The sequence below is a fragment of the Protopterus annectens genome, chromosome 1.part1 (genome assembly GCF_019279795.1).
Source record: "Protopterus annectens isolate FY-2018-M chromosome 1.part1, PAN1.0, whole genome shotgun sequence".
In the NCBI taxonomy this organism is placed as follows: domain Eukaryota; kingdom Metazoa; phylum Chordata; order Ceratodontiformes; family Protopteridae; genus Protopterus; species Protopterus annectens.
In genome coordinates, this window is record NC_056726.1 from 1604114951 (window position 1) to 1604132813 (window position 17863).

General features: G+C 34.7%; 1 protein-coding gene across 4 annotated transcripts in view; it reads left to right on the forward strand.

Annotated features, from left to right (window-relative positions):
* INPP5B (inositol polyphosphate-5-phosphatase B) overlaps positions 1-17863 on the forward strand; it is a 2334801-nt gene that overhangs the window by 1881344 nt on the left and 435594 nt on the right. For all 4 annotated transcript variants that reach the window (XM_044083533.1, XM_044083543.1, XM_044083552.1 and 1 more), the window contains one exon: positions 14241-14357. In XM_044083533.1, the coding sequence (XP_043939468.1) occupies positions 14241-14357 (117 nt within the window). The remainder of the gene's footprint in view (positions 1-14240; positions 14358-17863) is intronic.

Here is a 17863-nt window from a genome sequence, read left to right on the forward strand (position 1 = left end):
ACAGTAAGAGCCATATAGTGATGTATGTCACAGTAAGAGACAGATGATGCTGTATGATTTATGTCACAGTAAGAGACAGATGTATGACACGGTAAGAGACAGATGATGTATGTCACAGTAAGAGTCATATAGTAATGTGTGTCACAGTAAGAGACAGATAATGCTGTTTGGCATGGTAAGAGGCAGATGATGTATGGCACGGTAAGAGGCAGATGATGAGATGATGTATGACACAGGAAGAGACAGATGATGTATGGCACAAGAAGAGACAGATGATGATGTATGGCATGGTAAGAAATGGATGATGATGTATAGCATGGTAAGAGACAGATGTATGGCACAGTAAGAGACAGATGATTATTGCACAGTTGCAGATGGTGTATGGCACAGTAAGAGACAGAAGATGTATGTCACAGTAAGAGACAGATGATGCTGTGTAGCATGGTAAGAGACAGATGATGATTTTTGTCACAGTAAGAGACAGATGATTTATGGCACGGTAAGAGACAGATGATGCATGGCATGATAAGAGACAGATGATTTATGGCACGGTAAGAGACAGATCATGATGAATGGCATGGTAAGAGGCAGATGAATGTGCAGAGTTGCAGTTTATGGCAGACTGGGCAGAAATGGAACTTGCAAAAAGTTGTTTGTGTGATATCATTTTTAGCAAAGAAAAATATACAGTTTTGGCTGCAAAAAATATTCGTAGCTTATCAGGGAGAAGAGGGGAAAGCAACTACTGGATAATCAGTAACTGAATAGGTTTGAGGAACGGGCAGGAGAAGTAAGGGTGAGAAAAATTCCAGAATTCCTGCTACCAGAGTAAAGCAAGTCATGTTAGAATGTGGCACTGGATACCCTCCCTTATAAGGAAGAGAAAATAACCCTTGACAGATGTGACACAATGAAAGTCCAGAAGTATTTTGTTAGACTTCAAGTTAATTTATTACAAAGGGGGGCAAACACTACAAATTCTAGGGGTGATATAATGTATTTATAGTGTTGCCTTGCAAAGTAAGAGCACTTTTTTGCTAAGTATATGAGAAAGTATAATTCTTAAACCTGATATGTATGATACAAGTAAGGTGTTTTAAAGTTTAATTTTTATTACTGCTGATAATTTCCTTGTATCTCTGCATAATTTCTTTTTCTGTTTGATGTATGTAGCAGTGTTGTTTTGTGATTGTATGCATTGTAGAAGCAATTCAAGTTCTGTGAAATTATTTTTACGTTAGCAAATCATTTTGTGAAGAACTTTTGGCATTGTCTCAGGAATTCATTAAATGATCTGTACGACTCATGCTAAAAAGTATTTGCTCCCACAATGTGTGGTATTTTGAGATTCAGAGAAATGTTAGCCGTGATGAGGAAAGACCTCATTATCATCTAGTTTGCTTGTCACTTGTCTGCCCTCTCATGGTTCCCCACACCCCCTTGATCCCAGTAATATCCAAAGTGCCATTGTAGTAAGTGTCTAGTATGCCCTGGTGGACAGTGTGTCGTCCACCCATTCCTGAGCTCCATACTGCTGTACTGCTGTTCATAGATTCATATGTGTATACTAGGCTAATAACCAGTGGGGTCTTTCTTGGGCTAATCACACAACTCAAATTTACTCCACGAGATGTTGTGCCTTAAAGGTTATTTTAAGAAGTATATGTTAGTCATGGTGTGAACAAGCAAAATTTAAATCCTTAGATCTAACAGTCCTGGTGCTATTGCCTTTGTGGATATGCACAGGTTCATCAGAGTGGGAGCTAAAGGTGCCTTATATGCCAGGCAAAAATCGCAGATCAGTAATCTGTAGGAAACAGTGTGTAGCGGTAGGGATTTGAAGTGATCTGCATTGGGCATTGTGTTCACATCCTGTATTTTTTTGGGAGGAACATCTTTGGATGTTCAGTTGTTACATGTGCATGGTCAGGTATATACTGAAGGGGCCCGCATACTCAGCGGTGGGTCTGATAAGAGCTGAGTACAATGGCATGATGGTTTCCCTGGAACTAGATGTCCTGTCCCTGCTTATAAGTTGAGTAACATAAAATGATTTTTTTACTATTAGATACTTTTTTTGAAGGTATTTTTTAATCGTCTTTATTGAATTATCACTTATGACATAGGCAACTATGCATTTATATAAATGAAAACAAACCATATTGATATAGTGTCCGTTGCAGTTCCTCCAGCAAAACGTTATTCTACATGTAGTAGAGCTTGTCTGGTTTAGAAGAAAAAATTTAAATATAGAAAAACTTCTAAAACCATGCAAGAAGGAAAACAACAAAAACAGAGCCGGTGTTTAGCAGTTTCTTTCTTTATTAGTGAAAACAACTTCATCAGAAAATAGTTGTAATAAATTTTCATTTTTTTCTACATAATTTGCTCTTACCCTTTTCTAAAGCTCTCACTTCCACTTGTTTTATCTCTGTTACTATATTCACTGCTTCAAATATGGTTGGTTTAGACTTTGATTTCCATTTTCTAGTGATTGCTTTTTTTGCCGGCCACCAGAATTAAACTTAGCAAGGCCTTATTCTAATTAGGAAATTCAGATCCTGTATCCCAACTCAAAAAAAATAATTTCCTTAGTTAGACCAATTTGCTCACGCAATCTTTCAGGCAGAGTAGGCTGTATGGAATTTTTAAAGCCTGCCAACTCATTACACACCCAAAAAGTATGTTCCCAATTACCTCTTTCTTCCCCATCACACGTCCAGCATTTGAAATCTACCCGAGGAAAAATTATTTGGAGTCTGCTTGGAGTATAAAAATACCCATGCAAATGCTTCTGAGCAAAAATCCAAAATCTTCTAGACTTTGTTTCATATTTTGGAGCCGTACATATATCCTCCCATTGTTTTGTTGCAAATTGCTTATCCAGTCTCTCTTCCCAGTCTTTTTTAAACTCCTCTGACTGATTTCATAGTTATCATGCGGTATTGTGTATGCCATACTAATTGTCCCTTTATTAACATAGGCTTCTGTTCTATGTTAATACTACCAGTGCTGGTCTTTCACTCATTGTTAGCTTAGTTCTTAGAATGCTTTCTGCTACATTATGTATATAACATTCTGTATGGCTATCATTATTGTCATTAATACCTTAGACACATGCTGGTTGAAAGCTAGGTCACTGTCTACATGAGTCCCTGAATCTTTGAATACAGTGGCTACTTTTAGAGGTGTTTGATCCATGAGGTAGTTTCCATGGGTGGCCAGCTTCCCAAAAGGTAGTATGCATTTCTTGGCATTGTGCTTGGTTTTGGTGTTAGTTGTTTGTCTGTGTTAGACCTTCCTGTAACATGTTAGCATCTTGGAGGGTTTCTATGATTGCGTCTAACTTGCAATTATCTATAAACTTGATAAGCCAGAGGCCCTTGACATTGGTCTTGACTTCTGAAAAATAGATGCCAAAGAGGAGCAGACCCAACACAGAGCCCTGGGATCTCCACTGGTGATGAACACTTTGTGGAGGTGGTCTCTCTCCAGTCTTAACTTCCTTGGTCTCATCTGTGAGCCTGGCTATCCAACTAGTTACATAAGGGTTTATACCTAATTCTGTGAGTTTGTTTACAATACCCAAATGGGTTAATGCATCAAATGCCTGAGTTAAGTTAAGGTAGACAGTATGTGCTGCCATTTTGCCCCTGTCCAAAGCCTAGTGACCTTTTCAAAGTAGTCCACCACCTTCAGTAAGCATGACCTGCTTTTGATTAAATCAAACTGGATTGGTTCCAGTGTCTGAATATTTCCTATGTCATTGTTAATCATTTCTGTTATAATTCTTTCCATGTCTTTTAATACCTGGCTAGTCAGACTTATGATCTGTAGTTCCTGGGATTCACTGATTGTCCACCTGTATGCAAAGGTATGACCTTTGTAGTCTTCCATTCACATGGCACAAAGCCTGTGCGGAAGCTATAGCTAAACAGTAACATAAGTAGTCTGTGATAGGTCATATTTCAGAATGTTTAGGAAGCATCCTGGGAGATTATCAGGGCACATTTATTTATTTATTATTTATTTTACATTTGTTAACCGGGCTAGTCTGGCTGGATACAGGTCCATTTTCAGCAGAGGCCCGAGGAGAAAAGCTCCACTATCAGACTATAATATTACAGTTTAACAAGTCACTAATAAACTAACAATAAAATAATGTTAAAAGGCAAAGTACAATCGCATATACAGTTGACCTTTGCAGTCTTCCATTCACATGGCACAAAGCCTGTATTCTTGGCCTTGGAGAGCACATCTAAAACTTCCTCCCTACTGGTAACTGGAGGGATTATATTAGATGGTATATCCTGGGAAGGTGGCTTGGGGTGAGATTGGGGCTGAAGTTTGAACTGAATTTGTCAGCCCTAAGATTTGCTATGTATCCCAGTTCAGTGAATGTGGCTTCATTTGCCATAAGTTTGACACACTACTGTGTGCTGCCTTTGAGGTTTTGGACACAGATAAAGAAGGTATTATGGCTGTTCTTGCTCTGGGATCCTATATTTACCTCAGAATTTCCTTTGTTGAACTTAATTAGGCCTCTTAGTTGTCTTTTGAGTTTGATGAGAGAGTTTTTATCTTTTTTTTGTTGCTACACTTCCTAATTTTAGCAAGGACTTTTTTCTTTTGCTGTACAACATATTTAATTTTGGATTCCACCGTGGTGGTTAGTTTTTTTAGTTAGTTTTGGGCTTCATTGTGGTAGGCAGATCTACCTCTATGCATTCAATAACATGGTTGTACAGAGCTTCTGTAAATAGTTCTCCATAGTCTGCTGTGTTATCTGGGTTTGGAGGGGCTTGAAATTTTGACAGGTTATCACTTAATAAAAAGGTAGTTTGCCTTGAAGTAGTTTGTAACTTTTAGTTTGTCGAGTTACGGAATTTTTATTTCAAAGGTGACTGCTTTGTAGTCTGTCCTTACCAGAGAGGACACGACACTTGATGGGGGGGTGCAGTGTTCTCCCATACTTGACCATACTTGAGTGGCACTTAAAGGTGGAAATCCCTGGTGTCTAGTGTTTCACTCAACCCCCCCATCCCAGTACTGATGTCAGTGCCATTATAGTACCTCACTGTTGAGCTATCCCTGGAGTCTAGAGGCTCCCTCCACTTCTGATCCCTGTACTATTATTATGGTAGGTAGCTGAACATAGCCAAACCATTTTCAGTACTGCGATGTGGTGGGGCTGGCCATGGTAATCTACACATTTGAGCAATTTCTTGAAAATGTTTTGTTTATTTTGCATTAGTATAGAAACATTATTAATGCGGAGTTGGGTAGTTTGTTGATGACTGCAAACTTAGAGCAGTCATTCAGTCCCCAAATGATGTCAACATTCTACAAGAAGGACTTTGGCAAACCAAAGATTGGTGCTAAAGTCACGGTCTTAAACTCAGTGCAAAACCTGCATTATCATCCCCTTTGTCAAAGGCGATGTCCCTGCAGATTATCATATTAATAACAACACCCTAAGCTCTAAGTCAGCGGAGAGAGATTTGGGCACACAGGTTGACAACAACCTCACTTTTGATCACCATGTCTCCACGGTAGTAAGGAAGGCCTTCTACATTGCTGTCCTCATAAGCAAGGGCATAGCTTCCAGAACAAAAGAGGTTATAACCCCCCCCATATTCTTCCCTCATCAGGCCAGTAATATAGTACAATGCTCCCTTTGGTATATACCTAAACAGGCACATGCAGCATCTGGAGAGACCTCAAACGTTCCTCAGAAAGAAATTTCATGGTCTTCAGCACATCTTATGTGGACAAACAAGAACAACAGCACCAAAACTGAAAAAGTAGAAAGAACAACTAGGCAGGATTCACCAAACACGATTTATTCTAGGAAAATCAAAGCACTCTGACGTCTCGGCCTTCGCCTTCCAGGAGTATAACACAAGTAAAGCCATCAGATATTATATACAGGTTGAGTCAATTAAACAGGTAATTAAACAATCAATATACTAAAAATCAATCAATTAGATAACATTTTCCAATTAAAATCTTCATTAAGTCCATTTGGATATAGGGTTTTAAACTTTAAAATATAGACAGTTTCCTTATATAATAACAGCTGTTTAATTCTTAGCATGTCTCTATCATTATTAGATACTTGCTCCAAAATTGAAGCTTTAAGCAGTCTTTCATCACTATTATGCTTTTCAAAAAAATGTCGAGCAACAGGGCTCTCATTCTTAACATTAATTATGTCCCTGACATGCTCTAATAATCTTACTTTAAAAGGTCTCTTTGTTTCCCCAATATAAAATTTCTGACACGGGCATGTTAGTGCATAAATAACCCCCTCTGTTTTACAACTAAAACAACCATGAACTTTAAAAGGGATATCATTTATATAATCAAAACTACAAGTAACAAAGCTGCATGCTTTGCATTTCCCACACTGATAGGTTCCTTTTAGTATAACTTGTTCTACCATTATGTCTATAGGGGCACTAAATCTACTTCGTACCAAAAGATCTTTAATACTTCTGCCCTTTCTGTATGAGAATTTTAAATTTACATTTAACCATGATTTAACCTCATTTAAAGAGCTAAAATATTTCCAGAACATTGAAACATTCTTAACAAATTCATGGGTATAGCAACCATAAGTAGTGACAAAATACATAACTTCACCATATGCTTGTTTTTTCCACTTTTTTTGACTAACACAAACTTCAGATCTTCTTTTCTGCATTATATTTTCTTTACTATAATTATTAACATAGTCCCATAATTTATTGAGACATTCATCCAAACAAGATGTACTATATCCTCTCCTAAAATGAGTTATAAACTGAATCTAACTCATTTTTAAATATCATTTCATCATTACATAGTCTAAAGCTTCTTAACATTTCCCCATAAGGTAAGGAATATTTAATGTGGGGAACATGTCCACTTGTACCATGTACATATGCAGTAGGGCCTTCAAACTTTCTATTTACAGAAGTTGTTAATTTGTAGCCACTAGAAATGTCCAGAATAACATCCAAAAACGGAATTTGTGGGCCCATGATTAATCCATCAAAGTCCAGACCAAATCTGTTACGTTTCAAATCTGAAATAAATTCTACAGCCATAGATTGTCCCCCTTCTACCAAAAAAATTAAATCATCTACATATCTGTAGTATTTAATGACATGATCTTGAAAAAACCTATGTTTATAAATGTACTCATACTCAAAAAGTCCCATGGCCAAATTAGCATACATGGGGGCAAAAGAAGCCCCCATGGCTGTGCCCTGTTTCTGGCGATACATAATACTGTTAAATTCAAAATAATTATTTGTTAAAGAAAAATATATTAACTCAATAACAAACTCTGAGACAGGTGACTGACCCAAAAACCGTCTCAGTGCCTCTAATCCAAAATCATGACTTATATTAGTGTAAAGGCTTTTAACATCCACAGACAACCAATATAAGTTTTTATTCCATTTTATATCCTTAATTCTATTCAAAAAATCAAAAACATCCATTAAAAAAGAAGGTAATTTTTTAACATAAGAAATCAAATAATCATGTAAAAAAATACCTATATTTTTTAGAAAATAATTATGACCAGAAACTATAGGGCGACCTGAGGGTTTATTGAGACTTTTATGAATCTTGGGGAGGCAATAAAAATATGCCCTGCTACAACCTTCTGTCTGAAATTTATTTTTTACATCTTTCATCTCAAAATAGCCCAATCTATAGCCCTTATGTATCAGGTCATTATATTGAGATATAGCATCATGATATTTATCTACCTCACATTTTTCATAAATATTTTTGTCATTAAGATGTTGCATACACATGTTGAAATAGTCCATACTATTTAGGACAACTAACTTGTTGCCCTTGTCAGCAGGTTTAAAAACAATATTGTTTTTCTTACTAAGGTTCATTAAAATCTTCCATTCCTGTTTTGACATATTATATTCAATATTACTATTATTCAACATGAATTCATGATATCCCATTTCTAAAGAATGGTTAACCATTTTAGTGAAGTTGGAAACATCATGGTTAAAAACCAAAGGAAAAAAGTTACTTTTTGAAGGAACCTTTTCAGTGTTAAGCTTAACATAAGCATTAGTAGATTCATCCGACATGCAAGAATAAAAACTGTTATTAGAACTAGAATCATCAGAATTAGAATCAACACATTGGTCATTGATATTTAAACTAAAAAAATATTTTAAGTACAGTTTCCGACTAAATTTATATACGTCCATTTGCATATCATGTAACCTGGAAACTACAGTTGGAATAAATTTTAAACCTAAATTCAGTACTGAAAGTTCCTCATTACTGAATTCATAATTAGATAAATTTACAACGTAACTGTTCAAAGAGTTAAATGTCTCACTACCATCTTCCTCGTTTAAAGCCTCCCCGTTTCGTCGGCTCTGAATGGGTGTAGTCCTGATATTCCCGCTGGCGTTTATGCCGCGAGTTATCTCTCTGCTGTTGTGGATATTCTGTACGAAAATTATGTCTTAAATGCTCAGGGTTCTCCGCTGATGGTAAATGTGGAAAATCCATATCCAATCCATCGTCTTCATAAGATGTATAGCCATTCTCTGAGGCAGAAGCTGAGGAATTCAAGGAACGTGCTCTGTCAGCTTCCTGTTGAAACCTCACGTGCTTATGTCCCTTGTTGCGATTGGTTCTCGATACAAACGCCTTATTTAACTCATAGTCACGCAGATCTCTTATCAATTTACCTTTTTTACGATCAATAAGTGTCAGTTCATAATCTTTCAGTTTATCATTCATTTGTTTAAGAAACTCATCCAAGAAAGATGTAGACACACACTTGGATATATCATTGCACATTTTTTTGATATCAGCACACAGTTCTTTTTGCTTTAAACTGTCACGTTCTACAAGAATGTGTAGCCATTGTGTAGTACAGTTGTGAGCTGCAGCAACCCATCTTTTATGAAACAAAACTTCCGACTCTTTAGAAAGATCAAAGGGTGTAGTGGGATCTTTAAAAGCCCTTAATCCCCTGGGCGTTATCTCAGTATCAATATAACGTTGTAAGCCGCATATGTTGAAAAAAGTGGCAGTTTCTTTGATCATTTTTTTCTCTAAATTCTCAAGAAGAGACTTGTGTTCTGCATTATCGGGTACAAGGTTCTTTCTGCCAACACTACAGAAAGGATTAGGGAAGCGTTTTTTACGTTCATCTTCCCACTTGTCCCATAACATATTGCCTTTATCAATGCCAGTTCTAGTTGTTAATTGCCTCTCACCTCTGTCCATGGCATTGCTGACAAAACTGTCTAAGGAGAGCTGTGAGCCATCCATGGTGTCACGTAGCACCCGTGGAAACTGTGCCAATGAATCCGAAGTCATGAACCAACAAGAACAACAGCACCAAAACTGAAAAAGTAGAAAGAACAACTAGGCAGGATTCACCAAACACGATTTATTCTAGGAAAATCAAAGCACTCTGACGTCTCGGCCTTCGCCTTCCAGGAGTATAACACAAGTAAAGCCATCAGATATTATATACAGGTTGAGTCAATTAAACAGGTAATTAAACAATCAATATACTAAAAATCAATCAATTAGATAACATTTTCCAATTAAAATCTTCATTAAGTCCATTTGGATATAGGGTTTTAAACTTTAAAATATAGACAGTTTCCTTATATAATAACAGCTGTTTAATTCTTAGCATGTCTCTATCATTATTAGATACTTGCTCCAAAATTGAAGCTTTAAGCAGTCTTTCATCACTATTATGCTTTTCAAAAAAATGTCGAGCAACAGGGCTCTCATTCTTAACATTAATTATGTCCCTGACATGCTCTAATAATCTTACTTTATAAGGTCTCTTTGTTTCCCCAATATAAAATTTCTGACACGGGCATGTTAGTGCATAAATAACCCCCTCTGTTTTACAACTAAAACAACCATGAACTTTAAAAGGGATATCATTTATATAATCAAAACTACAAGTAACAAAGCTGCATGCTTTGCATTTCCCACACTGATAGGTTCCTTTTAGTATAACTTGTTCTACCATTATGTCTGTAGGGGCACTAAATCTACTTCGTACCAAAAGATCTTTAATACTTCTGCCCTTTCTGTATGAGAATTTTAAATTTACATTTAAATGAATGAATTCATGTTGAATAATAGTAATATTGAATATAATATGTCAAAACAGGAATGGAAGATTTTAATGAACCTTAGTAAGAAAAACAATATTGTTTTTAAACCTGCTGACAAGGGCAACAAGTTAGTTGTCCTAAATAGTATGGACTATTTCAACATGTGTATGCAACATCTTAATGACAAAAATATTTATGAAAAATGTGAGGTAGATAAATATCATGATGCTATATCTCAATATAATGACCTGATACATAAGGGCTATAGACTGGGCTATTTTGAGATGAAAGATGTAAAAAATAAATTTCAGACAGAAGGTTGTAGCAGGGCATATTTTTATTGCCTCCCCAAGATTCATAAAAGTCTCAATAAACCCTCAGGTCGCCCTATAGTTTCTGGTCATAATTATTTTCTAAAAAATATAGGTATTTTTTTACATGATTATTTGATTTCTTATGTTAAAAAATTACCTTCTTTTTTAATGGATGTTTTTGATTTTTTGAATAGAATTAAGGATATAAAATGGAATAAAAACTTATATTGGTTGTCTGTGGATGTTAAAAGCCTTTACACTAATATAAGTCATGATTTTGGATTAGAGGCACTGAGACGGTTTTTGGGTCAGTCACCCGTCTCTGAGTTTGTTATTGAGTTAATATATTTTTCTTTAACAAATAATTATTTTGAATTTAACAGTATTATGTATCGCCAGAAACAGGGCACAGCCATGGGGGCTTCTTTTGCCCCCATGTATGCTAATTTGGCTATGGGACTTTTTGAGTATGAGTACATTTATAAACATAGGTTTTTTCAAGATCATGTCATTAAATACTACAGATATGTAGATGATTTAATTTTTTTGGTAGAAGGGGGACAATCTATGGCTGTAGAATTTATTTCAGATTTGAAACGTAACAGATTTGGTCTGGACTTTGATGGATTAATCATGGGCCCACAAATTCCGTTTTTGGATGTTATTCTGGACATTTCTAGTGGCTACAAATTAACAACTTCTGTAAATAGAAAGTTTGAAGGCCCTACTGCATATGTACATGGTACAAGTGGACATGTTCCCCACATTAAATATTCCTTACCTTATGGGGAAATGTTAAGAAGCTTTAGACTATGTAATGATGAAATGATATTTAAAAATGAGTTAGATTCAGTTTATAACTCATTTTTAGGGAGAGGATATAGTACATCTTGTTTGGATGAATGTCTCAATAAATTATGGGACTATGTTAATAATTATAGTAAAGAAAATATAATGCAGAAAAGAAGATCTGAAGTTTGTGTTAGTCAAAAAAAGTGGAAAAAACAAGCATATGGTGAAGTTATGTATTTTGTCACTACTTATGGTTGCTATACCCATGAATTTGTTAAGAATGTTTCAATGTTCTGGAAATATTTTAGCTCTTTAAATGAGGTTAAATCATGGTTAAATGTAAATTTAAAATTCTCATACAGAAAGGGCAGAAGTATTAAAGATCTTTTGGTACGAAGTAGATTTAGTGCCCCTACAGACATAATGGTAGAACAAGTTATACTAAAAGGAACCTATCAGTGTGGGAAATGCAAAGCATGCAGCTTTGTTACTTGTAGTTTTGATTATATAAATGATATCCCTTTTAAAGTTCATGGTTGTTTTAGTTGTAAAACAGAGGGGGTTATTTATGCACTAACATGCCCGTGTCAGAAATTTTATATTGGGGAAACAAAGAGACCTTTTAAAGTAAGATTATTAGAGCATGTCAGGGACATAATTAATGTTAAGAATGAGAGCCCTGTTGCTCGACATTTTTTTGAAAAGCATAATAGTGATGAAAGACTGCTTAAAGCTTCAATTTTGGAGCAAGTATCTAATAATGATAGAGACATGCTAAGAATTAAACAGCTGTTATTATATAAGGAAACTGTCTATATTTTAAAGTTTAAAACCCTATATCCAAATGGACTTAATGAAGATTTTAATTGGAAAATGTTATCTAATTGATTGATTTTTAGTATATTGATTGTTTAATTACCTGTTTAATTGACTCAACCTGTATATAATATCTGATGGCTTTACTTGTGTTATACTCCTGGAAGGCGAAGGCCGAGACGTCAGAGTGCTTTGATTTTCCTAGAATAAATCGTGTTTGGTGAATCCTGCCTAGTTGTTCTTTCATCTTATGTGGACAGACTGAAGTCACTGTAACTATACTGTGTATCGTATAGACTACACAGAGATGACATGTGCCTGGCATGCAGAGCAACTTCTGATCCTGCCTTAATGAAAATGGTGCACATTCATAAGTCAAATGGTACATGATTCACTCACTCTAGGGACCTTAACCTAGCATGTGACATCAACAGGACTTACTGGAGAGACAGATATGTCTCCCAGAGGTTGCCTCTCCTCTAGAATAAACTTCCAGTGCAGGTTAAACAGAGCCCCTCTTTAACCCTTCTTAAACATAACTTGGACAGTTGGATAGGAAAACGCAAATTCACCCCAGGGGTTTCACCTGTGTCCCTCTTGGATAGGGGCAATTGGTGCTGATTTAGATCTGCTTTATAACATAGACCATATTTGTAGACCCTTAAGGGAACAAGGGTTGAACTTGGCTGGGCTTGTAAGGGCCCTAGGGCCATTAGCTTACTAATCTCCTGTGAACATATGAACATTCATAAATAGGCTATAAAATCAGTCATCATTGTGTGACTGTTGGTATAACTGTACATGAGCAATCTTGGTGTCTATTTTTAAGTAAATATTAAACCAGTAAAATATTAATGACATGATCTTTAGTTAATAGAAGCCTTGTAACATGGTTACAACTGCTTCACTTTTGAATTCCTCTGTATTAAAGAACTGTCTTTTAAGTCAACCTTTTGCTGTAATGCACTGCCTTTACATCTGAAGATGACCGCATAAAGTTCAGTATCTCCCATCTCTGCTCCCCTACCTGCAAAATGAAAGCAACCCTAGTTCAGCAAATTCTATATTAACCCCCTGCTAAAAATTATTCATATTGAAGTTATTAAGTTTAGAAAATGTTGTAAGCATGAGGGAGGGTAAGATGCTCACCATAGGGAAACAAATGGATTAAAAATATGCCACTGAAAATTAAGGGTTATGTTCAGACATAGTACCCTGATTTGTTTTGCATATCCGTAAACCAGGAAGGCAGGCTTGTAAGTGCAGACACAGAATAACTACAGGATCTTCATATTTTATACAAATTCTTGCATTTTTTTAGCAAAGCATGCCTTAGCAGATAGGGCAGTCCTATGGGCATTGTTTGCTACTGCACATGGTATGGGTGGGGTGGTACACCAATACATAACTAAAAAGTCCTTATACTTCAAACTACCTACCTACCTATGGAGATGGAAGTGATGGCATTTCTGCATTTCTTAAATGGTTGAAATTATCAGAAGGAAATCTTAAGCAGAATTGCAGGGAGAGAAATATTGTCAAAAACTTGGTACAGTTTGGGACTACACACCAAACAATGAAAATTATTGGACTGTTTTAATTAGGTACCTATTGTCACTGTTTTCATTTATTTTATTTTATTTTTATTTTACATTTGTTGACCGGGCTGGTCCAACTGGATATATGTCCATTTTCAGCAGAGGCCCAGGGAGAAAAGCTCCAAAAGCATACATTAATAACAGAGAAAAAAAAAACAATTAGCTATGAGAATATTCATTAGCATATATTTGCAGAAGAAATATTAGAAATTAACTACAAAAAACTACAGATTTAAAAGGTGTACAAATTGAGCATGATAGAAGAAATAGGGAACTGTTAGTTGAAGTTCATGGTTTTCCTCTCTGACTAAATTGCCAGCACCATTGCGGACTGTTAACTTATTTCCAGATTTGTATTTTTTCCACCAGTTTGAAGCATTTGTGGGAGGTTTTTCTATAGATTTTTTTCTTCTGCACTGAAGTTTAGGTCTTTAGACTCAAAAAGCCAGTTTCCATCTGTTGGAATAATTCATCTACAAGATGCCTCTGTAATCCTAGAAGAATCTGTTTAATTATCAATCTGGAACCAATAACTTTTGTACTCTTTTGCAAAGGGGAAGATTTACATCACTATATGTTTTTGCTTTCTGTTTCAGATCAAGCTTGTAAGATTGGTTGGAATAATGTTGATAATGTATGTAAAGAAAGAGCTTGCAGAACACATTTCTGAGGTAGAAACTGAAACTGTTGGAACCGGAATCATGGGACGAATGGTGAGATATGAAAATGTCATTTTGACTACATTTAAACAGTATTTTGTATGCTTTTAATTGTTTCTGTCTAGTTTTGTGTTTAACATGTATTTTTATTTTCATGAGGACATAATTGTATCCTGCTTGTTTTGAGTTTTACTTAAAAACTGAGCCAGTGGTAGGTACTACCTGAAAAAATGTGGAAATACAGACACAAAGTAATTTTGATTAAATTAAGCATTGATAAGGGAGAAAAAAGGGTTTACTGAAACAGATAAAGAAAATGAGCAGGAGAAAGTAAAGTCCACTGAGGAAGAGTGAGAAGGAGAAAACAAAAAATAAAAGTTGTGACCACAAAGGATGCAGAAAAAGAAAAAAAGATAATGTTATAGTGCTAGCAGTCAACATAAACAGTTTTCAAAATGAAGTCAGATGCTTGCCAGATGTAGAAAAACAAGCATGGACATTATACGTTTGTTAGATAAAAGATGAGAAACAAAATTGCAGCTGTATGTAGGAAGAAAAAATGTTGTTCAGTAGGAAATGAAATGTACTCAGGCATAACAGTTATGATCAAATATACCAGGAAGACTAGTAGAGTGTGATATATGAAAACAATGAAAGAGAAGTAAAACTGTGTTATTAGTGCATGTACAAATATAACGGGAAAAAAATGTGTGAACAGATAAAAAAACGTTTGTGATGGTGAATGTCAATAATTATGATAACAGATTATAACTTTAACTTATGGAAAGAAAAGTAAAAGAAAACTCAACATAAAAGTTATGAAAGCACTAAGTGTGGTGATTTAATATTAAGAGAAAAGTGAAACTAGACTTATCATATAGGTATATTTAAAACGGAAATATTTTCTGTTTTGTGCTCAATAGATATGAAAAAATACAGGGAGGTGTGAAGTCTGCATAATTTTCTGATCATAAAGTAATATAGGATTTAGTGCATGATAAGCCAACTATTATAAAAGTACGAAAAGAAATAAGGTGACAGCTGTCTTTTGTTATATTATAACAAGAAAAAGAAAAGTTGTCGTGTGAGGATATGACCATGACTAAATATGGAAACTGAACTTATTGGTGGGTTGTATATAAAAGAAAATGTAAAAAGATATATTTAAATGTTGAAAAAGAACAAAGGAAAGAGAAAAGGGGAAAAAATGCACACAGAAATGTTGAATGCACTCAGCGCTAAAGTTTATTTGTTTGTACTTGTTTTCCAAGGTAGAGCACTGATCTTCATGGACCTTTTTCAGACTCAGCTCAGTAGCAGTGTCTGGTTATGTGACTTACACAGAGTTGCATGCATAGTGTGTGAAAGCTGAGGGAATCAAACCTTATACCACTGGAACATGACAAATGGCTTGCTAATAGCTGCTTATTTACAAAAGAAGTAAACATTTAAATGATTTAGAGAGAAAATGTTATGAAGCCATAGGAAAATGTTATATTGTTAATGTTTAGACAATTTTTTAAAAAGAAAAAAATTAAGTTTCTCCATTGTTAGGAAAACAAGATGTAATTTATGGTAAAAAGAAGTCGTTGTATTACCCAAGATAACATTTTGAAGGCAGTTTAATTTTTTTCTCTGCACATATAAAAAGGAAGATGTACAAGACAAAGTAAGGAAAGTTATGAAAATAATAAGTTAGATAAAAAAGACTCAGAAAAATAAATGTAAAATAATTTCAAGAAATAATAAAGGAGGGAAAAGAAAAATCAACACTAAGTCCAGATAGACTAGGGGAAGAGTAAAGGTGAAATAATAATTTTGTCATATATTAAATTAATGGTTAAGAGAGGGAGATAAAAGAAGAAGAAATCTGTGATGGGGTGATTAAATTCATATGGGAAAATGACAGAAAATATATAAATTAGAATTAGAGGCCAGTAACCTTAAGAAACACAGATAGTAAAAATAAATGGAAGCTGTAGGAATAATACATGCAGAAAAATGGTTTGGAGGAGGAATGAGGTTTAAAAGAAGGTAGGAATGAAATAATTTATGATTATATGATATATAAAAATATATCTGATGTATAATATTTGTAAATGTGAACTTCTTATTATGGTTTGACTATTTTTATATAAATGTAAGTCTGCCTCTGTCAGAAATGATAATTCAATAAAGGTTTTAAAAAAAGAATCACAGAGTGCAAAAGTTAATGTTACAAAAAAGAGTGCAGAAGGTGCTTAGCCAACTGTTAGATGATGGTGTTTTGGAGTTAGAGAAATAAAAGATATGTTGATAATGGTTAAAGATGTTATAAATGTGATGCTAGAAGGAAATGATGGGGTAAAAAATAACATGATTTTGCAAATGCTTTTAGCAGGGTTAGTCATGAAGCAGTGTAGAAATGCTTGAAGAATAAGGTATAGGTGAAATAATACTGAAAGATTTAAAGAAATGTTATGAGAATTTTGGGATAAGGTGATGGCAAATGGGTAGCTTGGAAAAAAATAGAAAGGGGAGTAAAGCAAAGTTTTGTTTTGGTAATGAATGGTTATAAAGCACAGATGTTAAATACATTATGGGAGTTGGATAGTAGAAAGAAAGTACCAATATGCATGTCACATGCAGATGATGGGGTCATAGTTACAAGAAATAGGGTATGGATGAATGAAGTAATAGTAAAAACTGAGACAATATTCAACAAATTTGCACTGAAATTAAACAGAGCTAAAAGTAATGGCTTTTGTAAAGTTAAAAAAATAAATGGAATATATTATAATGGTAAATAAATGTAATAGGTATAAGATTTGATGAATATGAACAAGTAATAGAATAAAGGAAAGAAAACAATCAGAAGAAATAAGGAAATTGTCAGCATAGTGGAAAAGTTTTACTCTGTCTTTCTTAAAACATATAGATATTAAATCCCTATGCATTAGGGAAGTTAGGTTCACTTAGCTGGAGTTAATAGGATTTCAAATAAGATGGAAGAAGAAGTAATATATGTTTTTATTTTTAGTTTTATGTGTGATACAAGATTAAGTCCTGTAAGAAGGGGTAACATTTATAAAAGAAAATAAGAAATTGGGTTAAAGTTGAAAACCCAATTGTATACCTGAAATATTTTCATTTGTTCTGTATAATTAAAACAGTTCTTGAAACAGAATAAAATATGGTGGAAACTATTGAATGAAAGCTATAAGACAATATGGAATAAAGAGAAACAAAAAAGAAAAGATAAAAAGGAACAATAGAAATGAAAGCATTTATGAATGAATTAAAGTTATGAAAAACAGAGATTGAAATGTGATATTAAGGGATTCGTATCACTTCACCTAAAGACCATTTCACTGACACTCATTTCACTGAGACCAAATCACCTAAAGTTCATTTCACCTAAAACTCATTTCACTGACAAGTAGTACTCTAAGGCAAGTCAAAGGTGTATGTCCTTTTCCCCACTGTAGTGTGATCCTGGTGTTAGTATATGTAGATAGGGGGGTGAGGGGCGCAGCCCCCCACCTAGCTGGCTTTTACCAAATAATGTAAAACAAAACCAG